Here is a 23,379-nt window from a genome sequence, read left to right on the forward strand (position 1 = left end):
ACTAAGACCCACTTTTACCATAATATCCGCTGCTTTCCCCCAAACTAACTCTGTTTTAGGCTTGTTTATAAAACCGTAGTGTAATTCCAAAACAAACGTTGTTCTAGGCAATGAAGTAATGAATTTTAAACGAAAGCCGCTGTTTATGGAAGTTAATGGAACACAGCCTGAGTTCTTTTTTTAAGGGGTGTGGTTGCTAATTTGCTGATAGACACAAAGCTTAATTACCTTCTGAATCACTGATCTGTAGTATTAGTTGTTGAGCCACTACGGGATTACTGTTGCATTAGCTTTAAAAATGCATACTTTTAAAGTTTTTCTTAAAATTAGGGTTCTTGGTCAGACTGGTGGGTTTGTAAAAGTGTTATATATGACAGCAGGGCCAGCCTGACAATCAAGGATGAGTTTTTAATGGTAAACATTTTATATTTTGCCTGCTTCTTTTGGCCTCCCATTTCTCATTTTTTCATGGTCCATAAATGTTACATGGGTTTGAAAACTCATTGTTCTCTATGGAAACAAAATTTATTCTTAGACTGCTGTCTTGTTTTATCTTTTAAATTGTAAGGAGCTTTGTTCCTCCTGCACACCAGTCCCTTAATTTAAGAATAAAGTTGGTAATTATAAGAATCTAAAGACTCAGACTTCCTCGATTTTTTTTTTTTTGCCTTTAGAGCCCCAAATCATCTTACATTGAGAAATACTCAATTCTGTGTAAAACTCTATTATGAGAAGCTTTCTTATTCCAGATTTAATTCCAGAATAGATAAAATCTTGTCCCCATGGGCGCTTATGTGCAGTGCATCTCTCTTACAGTAACATGGAAAAGTATGTAATGTGCAGGGTAAGAATGACAGAATTATGAGGGAAGAGTACCATGGACAGTTTTTTTTCTTTGTATTTAGCCAAAGGAAATATAGAGGATATTCAGATTATAAAGTAGTGCTGCCTTTTTTGAATGATAAAGATTTCAAATCTTATTTAAATATTTCAAATTTAAGATTGTCATTGAGTTATGTTTGGCGTGGTACTAGTTATCTAATGATGTTTCTCTTATTTTCATGAGACTTTCAGGATTCTATTACTGTAGGGCCTTTTATAACTCCTCAATGAGTAGCTATGTTGCTTGCTGTTAATATTAGAAGTCCAAGTAAGAAAAAGTTATTTTTTGCTCATCATTTATTCAGAACACATGCTAACAGGAAGTCTGAAAACAGCACTGCCGATTGTTTATGGATTGTAGATACTAGTATTCTAACATTTCAGGGTTATTTGAATTATCTGAATAAGCTTACATTATAGTTTTTGAACAGTGTAATATATTTAGTTCAAAGTCTGAGAAAATTATAGGTTGTTCAGTTTTAGAAATTGAGCTAGGCAGGACTTCAGAAATCACCTACTCTCAAACTATCATTTTATAGATGTGGAAACTGTCCTATTAGAATTGGTCTTGTAAAATTAGTTAAAATTTCTTATTTTACATGGTTTACTCTAAATTTGAGTAAACTTCTAAGTTTGAATAATTATTTATCTTTTGATTTGCTGTTAGAGAAGAAAGCCTCCCTTGTTTGGAAGTCCTATTTATAAATGTTTGTAATAATCTAGTTTAAAAACCAAAATGACTTTTTTTTTTTTTAACCTTTTTACTTTTTAAAAATCCTTGTTATGAATTGAAAACAAAAGTATCTCCCTTTGCTTAAGTTGTTTTGGTCCTGTTCTCTGTCAGTACTATTGTACTTCAGATGCTTGTATTTCCAGGGTGGGTAATGAAAAAAACATTGGTGGGATGCTGGGTTGCTCACTTGGTTAAGATTCTGCCTTCCGTTCAGGTCATGATCTTAGGGTTCTGGGATAGAGTCCTGCATGGGGCTCCCTGCTCAGTGGGGAGTCTACTTCTCCCTCCGTGCCCCCCCCCACCTTTGCTCACTCTCTAATAAATAAAATCTTAAAAAATATATATTGGAAACTTGGGATAAGAATTAGACAATGAAAGCCTGGTGTTTTTCTAATAGTAGTTTTGGTTGACAGTCCTGTCCATCTGCTGGGCCCCTATAGCTTATTCAGGACAGTGTGGTTACTTTTGTATGCCCAGGATGCTGAAATGGCTGTGGAAGCAGACTTATCTCACATACCATCCCTTTGGTGTGGAATAACTACTGAACTCCTCCCTGCCACTTAATGTTCCTACTTGAAATCTGCTCAAGATTCACCTCCTACACAGAGCCTTTTTAGTTAACCCCTTTGTTTCATTAGTCCTTATTTGTTCTTAAAATGACCATGGACAAAAAAAATTACTTGGGGCTTGTTTAAAGTGTAGGTTTCTGCACCTTACTTCAGAGATTCTGATCCATTAGCTGGCTAAGTGAGGGTGTAGTGCATTTTACTGAACTTTCCCAAAGATTTTTGAGGAAAAAAATGTACTTTCTTAAACCCCTTCCAGTAAAATTAACTCTTGATCCTTAAAATATATTTTACATTTCTCCAACATTGTTGTCTCACCTTTTTTGCGATTCCAGTTTTTGAATCTTTTTAAGGTATGTTATAATATCAAAAGAGAGCTGTGGATAGTATGACTCTAAGTGGTTATTTGATTCTAGGAGAATTTTTTTTTTCATGGTGATGCAAGATAGAAAATGTATGGCATTTCTCCAGGTATTAACTTGATCCGTTTAGCCAGGACAATAATTACTGCTCTCATATTATTTGGAATCTTTTGTAGCCTGAATTGGGAAAAAATAAGGAATAAGGAGCAGCAGGTATTAAGAACATAGTCCTTTGAAGAATAATAAAAAATTGAAAATAAAGCACTCCTTTTGTATTTATTTTTGCATGTTCTTTCAAAAAATAAAAATTCTTAATTCTTTAATAGTATGGCACATAACGAGTTCTAATTACATACCTGATTTAATATAATTAAGAAAGTTTTAGATTAATTTCATTTAAAAAAAATTGTCACCACACAAACCATTCCCAACTAATCTATATCCTTTCACTAATTTTAATAATAATAATAGTAATTCTATAATTAACATTATTAACATTTATGAAGGTCTTAGTAGAGGTCAGACATTTTTTGAAAGGTCTATTACCTGATTTAGTCCGCTCTTAAAACATCCCAATGTTTGGTTCTACTATTAATAGAAGTTTACAGGAAACTAAGGTAGAGGGAGGTTAAGGAGGTGAAGTAACTTGACAAAGTAACATAGCTCTGGGTAAGTCTTAGAGGGCAGATTTAAATCATTCAGACTCCAGAGCTTATGCAGAAAACATTCCAAATCACACAATGTGATTTTTAAAGAATTGTTGCGATAAATATTTTTGAAATAGGATTGTCTTAAACTACAAAAACCGTTTTTATATGCCTTGAGAAGATAATGTATATGTACATACATATGCAATATCCACAAACATTTGTTTTAAACATATATTAAGTTGTTGACTGAAATCTTTGCTAATTTTCTCACATTTCCTTCTGTCTTCCTACTATAAATAAAAAAATGCCATAAACATACGAACTTTGGAAAAGAAAAGCATATAGTATACTTTATTAAAATACAGTTTATTGTATATAATAAAGATACTGAGATCATAAAAAGATAAAAGGAAGACAGGAAGTAAGAGCTACAGGAGTGCCTGGGTGGCTCAGTGGGTTAAGCCCTGCATTGGGCCCTCTGCTCAGCAGGGAGCCTGCTTCCCCCCCCATCTCTCTGCCTGCCTGTGATCTCTCTCTGTCAAATAAATATATAAAATCTTAAAAAAAAAAAAAAAGTAAGAGCTACAAAAGTGGGTCATAAATGACAATGACTAGAAAAGGCTGCAAGAGCCAATGGAAACAGATCACTGGTAATTCTGAGAAGAAACCGCTTATTTATTTTTTTGTTTTGTTTTTTATAAATTTGTTTTTAAAGATTTATTTATTTGACAGACAAAGATCACAAGTAGAGAGGCAGGCAGAGAGAGAGAGAGGAGGAAGCAGGCTCCCCGCTGAGCAGAAAGCCAATGCGAGGCTCCATCCCAGGACCCCGGGACCATGACCCGAGCGGAAGGCAGAGGCTTTAACCCACTGAGCCACCCAGGTGCCCCAAGAAACAGTTTATTTAAGAAAAAATCAAATTGGTTTGCTCTTTGATTTCTTTTTACCTAGTGGCATACTTATGTTTTTAATGCATATTTTCCTTATTTTATAAGTGCTTATTGTTAATTCTTGATTTAAAATTAATTAAATTTATTTGTTTGAATGGGGAATACATAGAAAATTTAGTATTTACATGAAAATACGAAGAGAAGAGGACATTTTTCTTCTTTTTCTATTCCATGGCTACCAGAATCTCTATTCCAGGGGATTCACTCTTAGAAGTTTCTTTTTTAGCCTTCTAGAAAGTCTTGTCTATTATAGACATGTATCTGTATAGTTTATTTTTTCATACAAATGGTAACATACTGTACTGTTCTGGACCCCTGCTTTTCTCATTTAGAAGTATATTGTAGAAAGATTTTCCTTTTCTTTTACCCAACAGTTAGTGAATACTAACTTTGTGTTTAACAATGGTTTTAAATGCTTTACATGACTTAATTCTTTTTGATTCCCATAAAATCCTCTGAATATTATCACTGGTTAGCAGAAGAAGAAACTGAGGTGGCGGGAACTTAAGTAATTTGCTCCAGATGACTGCAAGTACATAACAGAGCCTGGATTCAAACCTGGTTTGGCTGCAAAATTACATTATGCTACTATATTATATAGCTTTCCATATTAGCACTTTCCATATTATATAGAGTTGTGTAACTTTTTCACATTTTACATTATGTTCCAATACACTCTATATTTTTAAAGATTTATTTATGTATTTATTTAAAGATTTTACTTATTTTATTTGACAGAGAGAGAGTGCACAAGCAAGGGCAGGAGAGGGAAAGGTAAGGCTCAAGCAGCTGAGCAGGGAGCCCGACACAGGGCTTGATCCGAGAACCCTGGGAACATAACCTGGGCTGAAATCAAGGGTTGAATTATTAACTAACTGAGCCACCCAGGCACCCCTGCACCAATATGTTAATGTAGCATAATTTATTTAGTAAGTTGACTCTTCCAGTACTGCCTATTCAAACCTTTCTCATATTTGTTTTCTATTAGATTACTGGCATTTTACTTACTGATTCTTTTTTCTGAAGCTATTTTTTTTTTAAAGATTTTATTTTATTTATTTATTTGCCAGACAGAGATCCCAAGTAGGCAGAGAGGCAGGCAGAGAGAGAAGAGGAAGCAGGCTCCCTGCTGAGCAGAGAGCCCAATTCGGGGCTCAATCCCAGAACCCTGGGATCACGACCTGAGCCCAAAGCAGAGGCTTTAACCCACTGAGCCACCCAGGTGTCCCTCTTTTTTTTTTTTTTTTTTAAGATTTTATTTATTTATTTGACAGAGAGAGAGATAGCGAGAGAGGGAACACAAGCAGGGGGAGTGAGAGGGGGGGGAAGCAGATTCCCTGCTGAGCGGGGAGCACCATGTGGGGCTGGATCCAGGACCCTGGAATCATGACCTGAGCAGATGCTTAACCACTGAACCACCCAGGCACCCCTTTTTCGAAACTATTCTTTTTGGGATTTTTTTTTTAAACTGTTGCTCTACCTTCAAGTAACGTTATACCATATACCACTTCAAGTATCCCTTAAGAACCTTACAAGACTATACTTCCATTTTTCCCTCTCCCCTCTTTATATTATTGTCATACATTTTACATCTACATGTTATAAAACTCACAGTAATACATTATTATTTTTGTATAATGTTCCAGCATTTCTAGAAAATTTTTTTTCTCCCTTCTTCTATCATCTCCTCCTGTTCTGGAACTCAGTTTCATGTATGTTAAATTGTTTACACTGGTCACTCACAGGTCACTGATGTGATGATGATGATTGCAGTGTTTTTGCTCTCTGATTAATTTTGGATTGTTTCTATTGCTATGACTTCAGGTTCATTGATTTTTTCTTCTGCAGTGTCTGATTTTCTGGTAGACTCCTCAAGTAGGTTGGGATATAGTTTCAGATACTGTTTATTTTATATCTAGAAGCTCCAATTGTGTGTTTTTTAAGTCTTCCATTTCTCCACTCAGTATGTTCCTATTTTCTTTTTCTTGAGTATAAGATTTTAATAGATGTTTAAAGATTCTTATCCACTAACCATCATCTTTGTCATCTTTGTGTGACTCTAGTATTTCTCCTGGATCATATTCTCCGGCTTCTTTGCTTAGTAATTTTTATAGTTTTAGATTGTGTTTATTCCTGTAAATAGTGTCGGACTTGATCGTGGTTACAGTTAAATTACTTGTCAATTTAAGCTGAGAGTGTCCAGAATAACCTTAGTCTACAGCTAATTTGGCCTCATTGCTAAGATCATAACATTTTTTAAAAATTTTTTACTTATTAGTAATCTTTACACTCAGTGTGGGACTTGAATTTACAACCCTGAGATCGAGAATCACATGCTCTATTAAGGCAGCCAGGCTCTCCAGGTGATAACCTTACAAAAACTGCCCAATTCCCTTAGTATTCTGCCTAATGGGAAAGCAATTCCCATCCTATGTGAGCTTTGGGAATTGTTTGGCCTACTATTTTCCCTAGACAGGTGGATTTTCACCCCATGCATGCACACATTAGTACTCAGCAAACAATTTGCAGAGACCCCCTGCAGTTCTTTGGGGCTCATTCTCTGTGTGGATTCCTCTCTCTTGTGCTCTGTGCTGCAAATTAATGGCTGCTTTGGCCTCTGCGAATTCCACTCTTCTTCCCTTAACCCAGTGAGACTGCTAGCCTTTGTTTTGGTTCCTCCTCCCATGCTACAGCCTGGAAACTGCCTCCAGCAGCAAGTTAGGGCAATCATAGGGCTCATCTAATTTATTTCCCTCTTCTCCTGAATTACAGTTCGTGCTGCTTCTTTTCCAGTATGTGAAAATGGTTGTTTTATATAATTTGTCAAGTTTTCTGGCTGTTTATAATGGAATGGCTGTTATAGCTGTTAATCCTTTATGGACAGAAACAGATCCTCTCACCTTTACTTACTTTGTTTTTTATATTACAAAAAACTTACTGATAAGTAATTAATATATAATTCAACCATTTAAAATATGCAGTTTAGTGGCTTCTGATAATATTCATAGAGTTGTGCAACCACCACTACAATCAACTTTAGAATATTTCCATCACCACTCAAAGGAACCCAATACGCATAGTAGTCACTCTTCATCCCCCTACCCCCAACCCTAGACAATCACTGATCCACTTTGTCTCTATAGATTTGTCTACTCTGGACATATCATGTAAATGGAAGCATAGTATATAGTCTATATAGTAGATAGTCTCTTGCTGGTTTCTTTCACTTAGCATGTTTTAAGATTCATCCATATTATAGCATGTATCAGTGCTTTATTCCTTTCATTCCTTTTTATTGTGAAGTGTACTGTTCGATCAGATGGATATACATTTTATTTATCCTTTCATTTGTTGATAGACATTTGGTTTTACTTTTTGGTTATTTTGAATAATGTTGCTATGGATAGTTTTGTATAAGTTTTTGCATGGACATATGTTTTTGTTTCTCTTGGGTTACTGATTGGTTTTTGAAGCCCTTTATATTGTGGTCAAATTAGCTTTTTGTCCATGTATGATTTAGAAATGTGCTTTCCTATTTTCTTCCTACCATTTTTTCCAAGCAGAATTTTTTCTTTTTAAAGATTTTATTTATTCATTTGACAGACAGAGATCACAACGTATGCAGAGAGGCAGGCAGGCAGAGAGAGGAAAGCAGGCTCCCTTCTGAGCAGAAAGCCCAATGTGGGGCTCGATCCCAGGACCCTGAGATCAGGACCGAAGGCAGAGGCTTAACCCACTGAGCCACCCAGGTGCCCCAGAATTCTTTTTTTTTAGGTATCTTTTGTTTCATAGTTTCTGGGTTTTGTATCATACATAGAATAGCCTTCTACTGTTGTTTCTTACAGTACTTCTGTGGTTGTTTTTTTATGCTTAAATCTTTTTTTTTTAAGATTTTATTTATTCAGCAGAGATCACAAGTAGACAGAGAGGCAGGCAGAGAGAGGCGGGGAAGGGGGGCAGGCTCCCTGTTGACAGAGAGCCCAATGTGGGACTCGATCTGAGGACCCTAAGATCATGACTTGAGTGGAAGGCTAGGTTTAACCCACTGAGCCACCCAGGTGCCCTATGCTTAAATCTTTTAACCATCTCTTTGAGGAAGGAATCTCACTTGATATTCCCCAATAGCATCAATAGCCCATTTTCCCCTACTGACTTGAACTGTCACTTTTATCATATATTAAATATAGGTATATACTTGGGTCTATATCCATATTTTTTACTTAGAATTGATACATCTGATATTTGTGTGCAAGTTCCATACTATTACATTTATTGTAGCTTTATAATATTTTTTTTACTTATTCTTGCTGTTTTCACTTGTTTGTACAGTTTTTTGTATGTACTTTGGATTTTGTTTTTCTAGTTTTTTTTTCTTTAATTTTATTTATTTATTTGACAGAGATCACAAGTAGGCAGAGAGACAGGCAGAAAGAGAGGAGGAAGAGGCTCCCCTGATGAGCAGAGAGCCCGATGCGGGCTCAATCCCAGGATCCTGAGACCATGACTGAGCTGAAGGCAGAGGCTTTAATCCACTGAGCCATTCAGGCGCCCGTTTCTCTAGCTCTAAAAGAAAAATCTTTTTGCTATTTTTTTTTATTGGAAAGATAAAATACTACTTTCATGTTTAAAAAATTTGATCTAACTTTAGTTTTGTATATATTGTGAGATATGGATCTGATGTAATTTTTTTCACACTGATAATTAATTGACCTAATACTATTTTTGAATAATTCATCCTTTCTCCACTTATCTGTAATGCCACTTAGGTTATATATCAAGTTTCCATATATGTATGGGTGTGATTCTGGGGTTCTTTGTTGTGTTTCACTGTTTTTTTGTCTATCTCTTTATCATTGTCATGCTTTAGAGTAAGTCTTATCATCTTATTTATGAAATTGCTTCAGAGTAATTATTAATTGCTTTAGTTTTATTTAATTTATGCTTTAGAGTAAGTCTTATTAATTGCTTTAGAGTAAATCTTATTTATGAAAGTTCTCTACCATATTCTTCAAGATTGTCTTGGCTGTTTTTGAGTATTTGCTTTCAATATACATTTTAGAATGAGTTCTTTAGTTTCTATAAAAAACTCTGGACTTTTATTGAAATCACAGTGAATTTATAAATGAATGTAGAGAGAATTGATAGCCTTACAATATTGAATGTATCTGTGAATATGGTGAATCTTATATATTTAGGTTTTCTTATTACAATGGAGTCTTATAACCTTCTCCATATAAATAAAATATAAATTCTGTTAGATTTATTTGTAGTTACTTTATATTTTTTGTTATTGTTATATGTGTGCATATATATATATATATAACATATGTTATATACATATAACATGTTATGTGTTATAATGATGTCTTGTTAAAAATCAAATATTCTAACTTTGGGGCTGGAAGATAGAAGCATGCTTGATTTTTATGCATTGATCATATAAACAGCAACTTTTTTCAGCTCTCCTTTAATAATTTATATGTATAATTTCATTTGTTCTTCATAGAAAAAAATCGTATCAACTGAGAATTATGACGTTTATTTCTTCTGTTGCAAGTGTACCTTTTTTCTTGACTAAAAAGCTTTAATAAAGGCAACGATATTAAATTCCACAAATATAATCATTTCATTTTTAGTAAGTACTAGCCAGTATCACAAGCCCTACAGATAACAGGGCAAAAACCCCAAAATATGGTCTGTTTGCTTGGGGGAGATCAGATTGTTTTAGGAAGACTATTGTGTCTGTAGTATAAAAAATGGACTAGAGAGCAAGCAGTAAGACTGGAGGCAGGGAAACCAGACCAACTAAGATGTTATTCCCACCAGTTCAAGGGAGGAAAGATGGGAGGCCTAGATCAGGAGACTACGAACAGCAGCCAGCTGCCTGATTTTATAGGACTTGTGAACTGTGAATGATTTTTTTACATTTTAAATAGTTGAAAAAAGCCACAAGAAGAATATTTTGTGACAGGCGCAAATTATATGACATTAATAATTTTAGTGAGGATTCCTAAAACCTTATTGAAACACAGCCATGTCTATTCATTTATATCTAGATTGTGTGTGATGCTTTTGTGTTAAAGCAATAGAGCTGAATAACTGTGACACTGACTACGTAATCCACAAAGTCCAAAATAGTTACTATCTGGCTCTTTATTTAAAAACTCTACTGGCCCCTGACCTAGATAGTGTCAGTGGGAGTAGAAAGAAATGGATACCTTTAAGAGATATTTAGAGGTAGAATTGACAAGACGTGGTGATTAATTCCAGATGGCAGTAAGGAAGAAAAACAGGAGTAAAGGATTATTCCCAGATTTCCTATTTGGGAGGCTGAGAAATAGTAGTTTAATTTATAGAAATAGAAAATCTGGAAAGCAGGAGGAGAATTCCATTTTAGTTTTAATTGAATTTGAGGTGTCTTTAAGACAGAACTATCTGGGAGGCAGGTCTACACATGAAAGAGACCTAGACATATTTACCACAAAGATGGAAATGTATTGATCCAAAGGGACATGGGGACCTCAATGTTTATAACAGCAATGTCCACAATAGCGAAACTGTGGAAAGAGCTGAGATGCCCATTGACAGATGAATGAATAAAGAAGTTATATATACAATGGAGTATACATATATATATATACACACAATTTGAAAGCAGATACTCAACTATAATGGAGTATTACGGAGTACAGTGTATACTCTACAGTACAGTATAATGGAATACAGTGGAGTATTACTCAGCCATCAGAAGGGATGAATACTTACTATTTATATCTATGTGGGTGGAACTGGAAGGTATTATGCTGGGTGAAATAAGTCAATCAGAGAAGGATAATTATATGATTTTACTCATATGTGGAAAATAAGAAACAGCGCAGAGGATCATGGGGAAGAGAGGGAAAATGGAATGGAAACTCATCAGTGAAGAAAAACCATGAGAGACTTTTTAAAAAAAAAAAAAGATTTTATTTGAGAGAGAGAAAGAAACCACGAGAGGGAGAAGCAGACTTCTCTCTGAGCAGGGATCCTGACTTGAGCTGAAGTCAGTGACTTAACCAACTGAGCCATCCAGGCGCCCCGCATGAGAGATTCTTAACTCTAGGAAACAAACTGAGGGTTGCTGAAGGGGAGGTGCGTGGGGGGATGAGGTAGCTGGGGGATGGGCATTAAGGAGGGCATGTGATGTAATGAGCACTGGGTGTTACATGCAACTAATTAATAAACATCTGAAACTAATGATGTACTATATGTTGGCTAATTGACTTTTTTTTCCTAAAAGATTTTATTTATTTGATAGACACAGCTAGAGAGGGAACACAAGCAGGGGGAGTGGGAGAGGGAGAAACAGGCTTCCCGCTGAATGGGGAGCCCAATGTGGGGCTCAATCCCAGGATCCTGGGATCGTGACCTCATCGGCTAAAGGCAGACGCTTAACATAGCCACCCAGTCACCCCTAACTGACTTTAAATTAAAAAGCAAAGCAAAGAGACCTAGACGGGTTTAGTATCATCAGCATATATGTGCAGAATGAATGATGAGAGTGGCTGGTACTGCCCTTGGAGAGTACATACAGTGAGAACAGAGGGTCTAAGGAAAAAACCTTAAAATACATTAATATTTAAGGAATGGATAGGGTAAAAAGAAACTGAAACAGAATCTGACAAGTAGCAGTTTGAGAGGTAAGAAGATATCTTAGGGATTATCTAACTAAGGCTGTGTGTGGTGGGGGGGATTCTTTCTACCAGCTTAAATTTAAAAAAAAAGGAAATTTATTTGAGGACTAGAAGGAATATCTTCTTATGGAAGTCAAAATCAAGAAAGTGCTGTCAGGCTTCCTGGGAATGGAGCCAGGCCCATGGAATGCTATCAGAACTAAAGGCAGTGCCGTCCATCTGTTTCTTGGGGTTACATGGCCTCTCATTTATTTCCTTCTTTCTCTGCTTTGGCATGCATGTCAGCCTTACCCTGCTTCTCCCTTATTTCAATTTCAAGCATACAACAGAGAGTCATGACGGACTTTCATTCAAATTACAATTAGGAAGAACAATCTAATCAGCTCATTCCAGCCAATGGATTTGCTCCTCTAGGACCAAGTGTCCATACCTGATCCAATAGTTGTAGTAAAAAAAAGTAGGATCAACACAGTATTAGCATGTCTCCAGGGCCACACTGCAGGGGGGCTTAAGCAGGGATATATGCAGAAGGAGTATAAATTGGACAGTATCATAAAAAGAATATACTCTAAAGGGAAGCTACAAGTGGAAGAGTGTTTCTAGAAAAGGCTAGTAATTAATATTTTTTGTTTGTTTTGAAGATTTTATTTACTTGAGAACATGAACGGGGGGTTAAGGGCAGAGGAAGAGGGACAAGCAGACTCCCTGCGGAGTGGGTAGCAGGACTCAGGGCCTGAGATCCTGACTTGAGCCAAAGTTAGCTGCTTACCTGGCTAAACCACCCAGGCGCCCCTAATTAATATTGTTAAATGCTGCTGGAAGGACAGACGAGCTAAGTACTGAGCTTTATAGAAGACTTGTAAAATAAAAATAGAAAAAACCTAATGTTAATTTTTTTTGTATTTCCTTACAATTTGAAAATAATTTCAACCATATTGTATATGGTGTTTACTTTTTTATTTAATATAATGTTTGATACTTAATTTTATAGGACACTTATCTAGGCCACGATACCCAGATTTGGGGGCAAACACTCTTGTAGATGTTTCTGTGAAGATATTTTTTAGGGACGCCTCGGTGGGCTTAGTCGGTTAATTAAGCATCTGCCTTCAGCTCAGTCATGATCCCAGGGTCCTGGGATTGAGTCCCACATCAGGTTCCTTGCTCACTGGGTACCTTGCTTCTCCCTCTACCTGCCACTCCCCCTGCTTGTGTGTACACTCTGACAAATTTAAAAATCTTTGAAAAAAAAAAGATATTTTTAAGGTAGTTATTAACATTTCAATCAGTAGATTTTGAGATTATCTTGCATAATATTGGGGGGGCTTTATCTAATCAATTGAAAGCCTTAAGAGAATAAAAGACTGTTTTCCCCCAGGAAGAGGGGATTCTGTTCACCTACTATATTTGGACTTGAGCTACATCAACTTTTTCCTGGATCTCCAGTCCACTGGCCTACCCTGCAGATTTTGTATTTGTAGCCTCCATGATCCTTAAATAAATACAGTAATAAAGCCAATTCCTTGCAGTGACTCCCCCTCCATTTATGTGTGTGTGTGTGTGTGTGTATCTTACTGGTTTCATTTCTCTAGAGAACTCTAATATTTTTTCTCTATCAATAAAAATTCCCAGAAAACTTTTTTTTTTTTTTTTTTTTTTGTTAAGATTGATTGATTTGAGAGTGAGAGAGAGTATGTGCAAGTTGGGGGGGAGGCAAAGGGAGAGTGGGGAGATGGAGAGAAGGAGATTCCCTGCAGAGTGGGGAGCCCCATGTGGGGCTTGATCCCACGACCCCAAGAGTATGACCTAAACCAAAGTCAAGAGTTGGACACCTAACCAACTGAACTACCCAGGCACCCCTCTAGAAAATATTCTTAATGAATAAAACACTTTCAGATTCTTGCAAAATAGTTTTTATATTATAGGACTGTACTTACTATAGATACTGTTACCTCCATTTATAGATGAGGAAACTGATACAAAGAGATTATGAAACTAGACCATTGTCCCGCACCTGAAGAAGTAGGCACCTTTGGGGAGTCAGCCTAGCTTACAATGATGAGGGAACAGAAGGCTGGCTGAGGACAAAGCAAAAGCTGACACCCTGCAACTTTCCCCCACTTCCACTCCTGGGTGGCGCATATGTGACATTCTTTAGGAATCTCCCACCTATCGTAATATTAATACCTTGCTAGAGGGAAAAATGACCTTGACAATGGCAAGGCTTCAATACCTCCTCTTTAGCATATGAAAGTTCTATTGAAACCTCCCTTTTCCTTACCTACCCAACCCCATCCTACATAACCTACCACCTCTCACAACCCCACAGGAGCAGCTCTTTCTGCCCACGGGTCCTCTCCCCGTGCTTAATAAACCACCATTTTGCATCAAAGATGTCTCAAGAATTCTTTCTTGGTCATCGGCTCTGGACCTCCACCCCACTGAACCTCACCTATATTCTAAAACTTCACCAACAACCCCCTAAGAATCCCTCACCTTTAGGGCAAATATTTTGTCTATGCAATCTTGTCCATCAGAAATTGAGAACAGGGGACACCTGTGTGACTCTGCCGGTTAAGCCGTCTGCCTTCAGCTCAGGTCATGATCCGGAGGTCCTGGAATGGAGTTCTGCGTCTGGCTCCCTGCTTGTGGGGAGTCTGCTTCTCTCTCCCTGCCGCTCCCACTGCTTGTGCTCCCTCCCTCTCTGACAAATAAAATCTTAAAAAAAAAAAATTGAGAACAGGTACTGAGTTTGGGCAGGTTTCTCCACTGAAGAATTAAAAAAACCATCTACCATGTGGACTAAAGAGCGGAAAAGCTGCCACACAGAAAAAGATGAAGTGGATATGGAAGAAGAGAGGATCCTGTGACTGTCTAGTTGATAGCTCGCTCCAGTTTCTTCTTTAAGCCTTAGCTTCCTTTTGCCTTAGGGCTCAGTGAGATATTCTGTATCCTTCTAATACTTTACTTTCTCTACATAATTCAATTCCTATTATCTACATTTTTATTTTAAACTACTACATTATAATCAATAAATATTGATTTGTTTATCATTGCATGGTATATATAATTGCATGATAAACATTTTTGTATATGAATCCTTGGTCCACATTTCTATGCCTTTTTAGGAGAGAGATCACTGTGTGAACGTATATGAACATTTAGAGCTTTTTTATGTATGGACAAAATGCTTTTCAGAAAGGTTGCATCAATTTTTATTCAAGTAGCAGGGTATGAAAACAAGGCAGATATATCATTAACGTGGTATCCTTGTCATCTGTTGTTTACATATACACTATCCATTTCTTGAGTTCAAAATAGTTTTTTTTCTGGTGCCTGACTTTGTCCCATATTTAAATTACTATGAAAATTCTGAATTCTATTGAAAACAGTTTTTGTCATTGCTTTAATTGCAGGTCATTTTATTGACTTTTTTACTAACCGCAATGAATGCGAATGACAAATGACACAATATAAAAACTAATTCTGATTATGTGTGGTAAAGAGTTAAGGAAAGCATATCAGTAGGAATAAAACCGTTTAGTAGAATAACTGAAGGGGATGTTTAGATAAGTGTTCCCATAATAGGCTGTGCAATGAAAAGATTAGATCGTGGTGTGAAATTAAAAGCATCTAGGAGGTCATATGATCTGTTCTCAGTTTGGTAAATTTTTTCTAATTTGAAAATAATGTGAAGGACTTATAAATTTTTCTTTCAGCTTTTTTTTTTTTTAAAGATTTTATTTATTTATTTGACAGAGAGAGAGAGAGAGATCACAAGTAGGCAGAGAGGCAGGCAGAGAGAGAGGGGGAAGCAGGCTCCCCGCTGAGCAGAGAGCCCGATGCGGGGCTCGATCCCGGGACCCTGAGATCATGACCTGAGCCGAAGGCAGAGGCTTAACCCACTGAGCCACCCAGGTGCCCCTTCTTTCAGCTTTTTTGATAAGACCTAAAGATTTAATTAAAACTTTCTTATTAGAGGACATAACAAATTCAGCAAGTAAAGCTCAACATTCTCTAAGAAAAAAAAAATTAAAAACTAGAAACTCCTACCAAACTTAAAATTATTACCTATTTGTATAGTGATAAAAGTGTAAAGTAACAAGCATGGTAAATTGGAAAAGGCATCAGGATAGGCCACTGAAGAATAAGCGTCCCTGGGTCATTTCTTCACTGTAAAGAAAGGAGAGTGGAATTAATATCTTTAAGATCCCTTCTACCTCTAATTAAGTTTGTACCTAGCCTCCATTTTAAGAAAAACCTAAATAAAAAAGATCTGAGAGATAATCTGCTTGATACAAGGATACAAGGAATTAAACAACATGCTATTAATGAATGACAGCTTAGTATAGTGGTTAAGAGCTTAGATTCGGGAATTAGACTTTCAGTGTTTGACTCTCAGCTCCATTACTTAATGCCTGTTTAAATTCTGGACCTCTCTTTGACTCAGTTTCATTTGAATTAGAGTATCTACCCCATAGGGTTGTTCTGATGATTAAATGAGCTAATATTTCTAAAGGTCTTAAAACAGTGCCTGGTACACAGTAAGTTGTATGTTAAGTAAAATTATTTAATCTGTTAACCCTTCAATAAAGAACAAATCCACATTTACTTCTTGTAACAGCTTCCTAGAAATGAACTGTGGCTTTAAAAAATCCAGCCAGTTTATTTGTCAAGTAAAGGACTGGGATGGTTAGGAATTAGTAGAGTGTGACAGTCAAGGGGAGGACAGAACAGTTGCAAATACGTGTGCATCAGAAGTGAGAAAAAGGTTGGTTAGATTGTTATTGCAGAGGAAAAGAGGAAGAGGACTTATATAAAAATAGAAACTAGGGCTCTTACAGAATTGCTAAATTTGCCAATGTGGAGAAGACAATTTGAGTTTTCTGTTGCAATGCTCTTCCCATTTTTAAAATTACTGTACTTAGTTGCTCCTCTTCCACTTACCCTCCCAAGTGCTGAAGCAGCTCTGTAGGAGCTTTTCATACCCCAGGCTAAATTTGCTCCCAACCCTGGAGATTTGAATAGGGATTTTTAAAGAAACAGATCCCCATGGGATCCGTATTAGACACTGGAGAAATTCTCTGGGGCCTTGTAGCAGATAGGGCTAGATTATCCAACAGACGATTATATAAAAATTTCTTTGATACATTAGAATTGGAATGAATGAATGAATGAATGAATGAATGGGTAACTGCCTGAACGATTGAATTTACTACTTTCTCTTGTTTCTACTCTGGTTTCCACAGAGAGAATCAGGAATTTCTTGTTCATCCTAACTGTCTGGAAAGCTGTGGTCTGCTTGCCTGCAGCTATAAAATGATACAAGCTAAAACATGTAGTCCTTTTCTTTCTTTTTCACAAATCCCTTCCCTGTAACAGAAATTGGGAAAGAGATCCTATTTTGTTAACCTAAGTCTGTATCAGATAGGATGGTAATAAGCAGTACTTTCCTTTTTTTTTTTAAGATTTTATTTATTTATTTGACAGAGACACAGGAGAGGGAATGCAGCGGTGTGGGGGGATAGTGGGAGAGGGAGAAGCAGTCTTCCAGCTGAGCGCCATGCAGGACTTGATCCTAGGACCCTGGGATCATGACCTTGAGGGGAAGATCAACTGAGCCACCCAGGTGCCCTAAATAATACTTTACTTATTGTGGTTTTTAATAAAAAATATACTTAAAATTATAATATTTACTTGATGAGTTCTGTTGCTAAATTGATACTTTGTTACTTCAGAATTCAAAAGAAACAGTAAGATGACACTAGATATGAATAGGTCAAAAGGACAGATTGAGTTGAAAATGCTTTAGTTCACATATTTGTCTTAATGTGTACATTAAATGACTGCATATGGGTCAGTTTTTGTTATTATTTTACCTTTTTGAACCCATATATTATTATATTCTATACTAGCCTGCCAGTGTGGAAAGTACTATGAAGGAAAACATGCTGTTGTGATTAAGTTTTTCGCTTTGTTTTGCTTTTAGTATACAAAATACAGTTCATAATGTGCTATTGTAGGAGATTGTTTTTATTTCTATACAATTTGGTTACTTTGTTTTAGAAAGTGTATATTAGTTTTAAAAGCTTAAGTTACAGAATCCTTACCTAACAATGATTATTCTAAAACAAGCATTGGAAATTCCCTAAGCTTACTCAAAAGGATTTTCAGATTTCAATTTATTGTGATGAATTCCGGAGATGCTCTTAGAACTAAAGGTTAAGGCGGCCCAGGTTTGGGGCCAGGAACTGATGGGCCTGTGACCCTAAGGTTATCATGAATGTGATAAGGTAAGACTGATACCCTCCTGTGGCTGAAGGCTTATGTTTACTTTATTTATCAAGTATTTATTTATTGGCTACTATATGTTGACACTGTTGTAGTCACTGATAATACAGTAGTGAACAAAACAGATTCAAGTTCTGCCCCCATGGAACTTAAATTCTTTATTTTATTTTATTTTATTTTATTTTATTTTATTTTATTTTATTTTATTTATTTGACAGAGAGAGATCACAAGCAGGCAGAGAGGCAGGCAGAGAGAGAGAGAGAGGGAAGCAGGCTCCCTGCTAAATAGATAGCCCGATGTGGGGCTCAATCCCAGGACCCTGAGAACATGGCCCAAGCCAAAGGCAGAAGCTTTTAACCCACTGAGCCACCCAGGTGCCCCTGGAACTTAAATTCTTGAGGAAAGAGACAATAATTAAAATAAATACTATGATTTTTTATATATGTACATATATACACACACATACATATAGAGAATATACATGATATCTATTATATCCTAATGTATAAATATATCCTATGTCAAAGACAAGGTCTGTAACTTCTTCCATTAATGTTTTGTAGCTTTCAGTGTACCAGTCTTTTACTTACTTGGTTAAATTTATTCCTAGATTATTTTATCCTTTTGGATGCTATCGTAAATTGAATTTTCTTAAATTCCTTTTTAGATTGTTAAGTGCTGGTGTATAGAAACAGAACTGATTTGTGTGTTTTGATCTTGTACCCTGCAACTTTGCTGAATTCATTTATTAACTCTAGTATTTTTTTGTGGATTCTTATGGGATTTTCTTTTTCTTTTCTTTTTTTTCTTTCTTCTTACAATCATGTTATCTGTGAGTAGAGGTAGTTTTACTTTGTCTTTTCCAATTTAGATGTCTTTTCTTTTTCTTGCCTAATTGTTCTGGCTGGAACTTACACAGCGTTAGATAGCAGCGGTGAGAGGTAGACATCTTGTCTTTCTCATCTTGGGGAGAAACCTTTCAGGTTGTCATCATTAAGTGTGTTATCTGTAGGTAGTTCATAAATGCCCTTTATCATGCTGAAGAAATTCCTTTCTTTCCTAGTTTTTTAGTGCTTTTATTATGAAGGATGATCATGGGTATTTTTTTCTTAATTCTGTTAATGTGATATATTACATTAATTTTTCTTTGTTGAACCACCCTTGCGTTTCTGGGATAAGTCCCGTATCATACATCGTGGTGTATAATACTTTTAATGAGCTCTTGGATTTGGCTTGCTAATATTTTGTAGGAGGTTTTTGCACCTGTACTTACAGGGGATATTGATCTGTAGTTTTTTTGTGATGTCTTTGTCTGGTTTTGGTATCAGGGTAATAGTGGCTTCACAGAGTTAGGAAGTGTTCACTTCTGGGTTGTTGTTGTTGTTGTTGTTTGTAAGAGCTTGAGAAAGGTGGATATTAAATCTTTTAAAAATGTTTGGTAAAGGGCGCCTGGGTGGCTTAGTGGGTTAAGCCTCTGCCTTCGGCTCAGGTCATGATCTCAGTCAGGGTCCTGGGATTGAGCCCCACATTGGGCTCTCTGCTCGGCAGGGAACCTGCTTCCCCCATTCTCTCTGCCTGCCTCTCTGCCTACTTATGATCTTTCTCTGTCAAATAAATAAGTAGAATCTTTTTTAAAAAAACTTTAAAAAGTTTGGTAAAATTCACCAGTGAAACCAACTGGACTTCAGGGACCCAGACTGATGGAAGTTTGCCTGTCCTGTGTACATGTCAGCATGTGGCTTCCAGGGTTACATCTACAAGGAAGAGAGAGCTCATAGAATGATTAAAAGTGGCATAAGTCACTTTTACCCAGCTCATTGGCTAAACTAGTCACATAGTCCCAATCTAACTGCAAGTGAACCTAAAAATGTGGAGGAGCATAAGGAGTATTTGATGAACATTACTGTTTCAACACCTGTTCTCTTCTTATTTTTCCATAGCACTTAACACACTTGAACACATAGTATTTAACACATCTTATATAATTGATATATCTTTAAATATCATATAACTTGCATATTTTATGTTCACTATTTAGTGCCTTCCGCCAGCTAAAGCGTAAACTTATTCTCCTAGAAAACCATACTGCTTACAGTTTTCTTGCCCGCGAGCCTTTGTTCATGGTGTTCCTGCTGTTTATAATGCCTTTTATCTTTTTTGCCGTGTACTCCTTTTTTCTAAAGATTAAATTCTACTCATCTCCCAGGACAACGTGGATATTATTTAATCTGGGTGATTTTGTTAATGTCTTTAAGTTAGGTGCCCATCTCTTAGAATCTCTAGGAATTTTTAGGGTATTCTCATAGCACTTACCTCACTATATAGTTACATGTCTGTCTGCCCCTTTAACCAAGTTTCTCATGCATGTGGAAGAACACTGGAGAAACAGGTAGAGCCTGGAAAAGAAATGAGGAGGATCTGAGTAAGGACAGTTTAAGAAGAGTGGAAAAGAGTTGACAGAATCAAGAAGTATTTAGAAGGTAAAATCAGCAAGATGTGATTATTGGTTGAATATGAGGGATAAGGAAGGAATCAAGGATAATTCATGTTTCTCAGTTAGATTATTATGTGGGTTATGAGGTTTCTAAATGAAATAGGTAATATGAGAGGAGGAACAAGTTTGGGTGATAGGATGATGACATTGGTTTGAAGTATAGTGGGTTTAATTAACTCCAGAGAGAGAGAGATGTGCAATAGAAGGTACAAGTGCAGGCATTGGCCATATGGTTCTTAACGCAAGGAAATGATAGGTAGGTCTTTGGCATGTGAAGTAGTTAAAAAAATAAGAAAAGCTGAGGCTACCAAGAACTGCTAAGGGCAGAATCCTTATTTATTTATGCAGTATTTAAGGAACAAGAAGAAGATAGGCCCTTGTGTGGGAAACACACAAAAAAATACATGGTGAAAGAGGAAACAGAATGTGGTACTAGAGAAATCAGGGTATTTAGACTTTCAAGAAAGTGGTGGCCATGTCAAATAGAGTAGGTAAGTCAAATCAAAACAACTATCTAGTAAATCTTTACCACGCTTCTTGAAGCCCTACTAACTCGCTTCTTTTGACTTCACTTCTTATTGAACCAAGTTGATTTCTGATTAAATTGAACCACCTTGGATTTGAAGTTATAGGGCATCAATTGTGTCCCCTTCCTTATTCCTTTACAAACTTGCCACTGTGTCCATCCATCATTTCCTCTTTCCCTCTAATACAAGGAGATTCAAAGCCAAGTCTGTCTTTTTTTTTTTTAAGATTTTATTTATTTATTTGACAGACAGAGATCACAAGTAGGCAGAGAGGCAGGCAGAGAGAGAGGAGGAATCAGGCTCCCTATGGAGCAGAGAGCCCGATGCTGAGGTCGATCCCAGGACCCTGGGATCATGACCTGAGCTGAAGGCAGAAACTTTAACCCACTGAGCCACCCAGGCGCCCCTCAAAGCCAAGTCTTTTTTTTCTTTTTTTTTTTTTTTAAAGATTTTATTTATTTATTTTGACAGACAGAGATCACAAGCAGGCAGAGAAGCAGAGAGAGAAAGAGAGAGAGGAGGAAGCAGACTCCCTGCGGAGCAGAGAGCCCAATGCGGGGCTGGATCCCAGGATCCTGGAATCATGACCTGAGCCTAAGGCAGAGGCTTTAACCCACTGAGCCACCCAGGCTCCCCTCAAAGCCAAGTCTTAACGCTAGTGCCTGATACCAAGAGTTAACTGCACTTTGTTGTTTTTCTATTTTAACGACTTTCTGATCCCAGTTTCCCCCCCAACAATTTTTCTCAAAAAGGTTACCATTTGAAATTTTACTGGAGGGGCAGAAGTGGAAAACCAGTTACAGGGTGTTGAATACTGAATACAAGATAGGGAAGTACCAAGAGAAACTACAAATAGCGGTCAGTGATGGAACTGAGAGGGAGATAATGCTCAGTCTTCCTCCCCAGGGAAGCAAGGATGCTTACATGGATCAGATTCAAGCACTACTCCAGAGGTATTTCATTTTGGAGCTACATGAAAAATGTCTCCTACTTGTTTTTCTTCTGCAGCATGCCAATGATCAAGTCTTTACTACAGAAACAAAAACGAGCCAGTTCTCACAATGAAGAGTGTAGAAACCCCAGATTTCATTCATTTGTTCAGTCATGCAAAAGTATTTTCTTTTTTTTCCCCCTCTGATAAGAGAGCTCATGCTCCACAATGAGCCAAGGGCTCCTCAGCCCTTGGCGGGGGAGGAGGAGTGGCAGAGGGAGAGGCAAAGAGAATCTTAAACAGGGCTCAGTGTCACAACCCTGAGATCAGGGCTTGAGCCAAAATTAAAAGTCAGACATTTAACCAACTGAGTCACCCAGGCACCCCTGCAAAAGTTTTTCTTAAGTGTCTGCTATGTGCCATGCTTGGGTTTAGGTGTAGGGAATACAGTGGGAGTAAAAACACAGTTCTTGTTTTTGTGGAGTTTTGTGGTATAGTGATTTATTTCCTTGTTTAAATTTAACCTAATTTATTTAACTGATTTTACTTTTTTTCCCCTTCAGTATCCTCTTATATATGGACTGATTCTTATACCCTGCTGGTGTTCTCTAGTTTGCCTAAGTAGAATTTACATGGGAATGCACTCCATTCTGGTAAGGAAAACTTTGTGTTCATTGTGCTTTATGTATTTTTCTGAAATTGACAGGCAGTTTTATAGTTTTTATAATCATTTTCAAGCTTATAGGAAACTTGAGAAAATATTATTATAAATCTTATTTTGCTAAAAAATATATAATAATGTATATATATATATAAACATGATGTTTTATGAACATTTAACTTAGTAATCATGTATTTTATAGAAACAGTTCCCAGCAATCACAAATAACCAGATATTATGCTCAGGATAAGGTTTCTCCCTCCTTCCAGTCTCAGTTTGATTTTCCTTCTCATTCTCTTCTATCCTCTTCTACCGCTGAGTGAAAGCCAGCAATACAGAAATCAGGGAGAGCTCTACTTACTAGTAAAAAATCACTTATATTTACATATTAAACTCTAGTTTTCTTTTTTTTTCCAGCAGTATTTTAAAGATTTTATTTGACAGAGAGAGATCACAAGTAGGCAGAGAAGCAGGCAGAGAGAGAGAGAGAGAGAGAGGGAGAGGGAAGCAGTCTCCCCGCTGAGCACCCAACAGTATTTTAGTGCTTACACCAGTTATTTTGAGAATGCTATTCAGTTTAAAAAGCAGTGGCACAGGGACCCTGTACTCTTTAGCCTCTCCTCACCTGTTCTCCTCCCCTTCCCATCGGCATTTCTTT

General features: G+C 36.8%; 1 protein-coding gene and 1 long non-coding RNA gene across 2 annotated transcripts in view; one reads left to right on the forward strand and one right to left on the reverse strand.

The window, feature by feature from the left end:
- Positions 1 to 23,379, forward strand: part of SGPP1 (sphingosine-1-phosphate phosphatase 1) — a 35,448-nt gene that overhangs the window by 1,259 nt on the left and 10,810 nt on the right. The window contains exon 2 of the mRNA XM_032875230.1: positions 22,624 to 22,713. Coding sequence (XP_032731121.1) covers positions 22,624 to 22,713 — 90 coding nt within the window. The remainder of the gene's footprint in view (positions 1 to 22,623; positions 22,714 to 23,379) is intronic.
- The window catches only part of LOC116878058, a 54,305-nt gene continuing 46,895 nt past the window's right edge, over positions 15,970 to 23,379 (reverse strand). The window contains exons 2-3 of the long non-coding RNA XR_004384765.1: positions 20,418 to 20,504; positions 15,970 to 15,989 (exon numbers count right to left, since the gene is read on the reverse strand). This is a non-coding gene — a long non-coding RNA (uncharacterized LOC116878058). The remainder of the gene's footprint in view (positions 15,990 to 20,417; positions 20,505 to 23,379) is intronic.

Source organism: Lontra canadensis, unplaced genomic scaffold (genome assembly GCF_010015895.1).
Source record: "Lontra canadensis isolate GAN:19392208 unplaced genomic scaffold, GSC_riverotter_1.0 scaffold55, whole genome shotgun sequence".
Classification (NCBI taxonomy): domain Eukaryota; kingdom Metazoa; phylum Chordata; class Mammalia; order Carnivora; family Mustelidae; genus Lontra; species Lontra canadensis.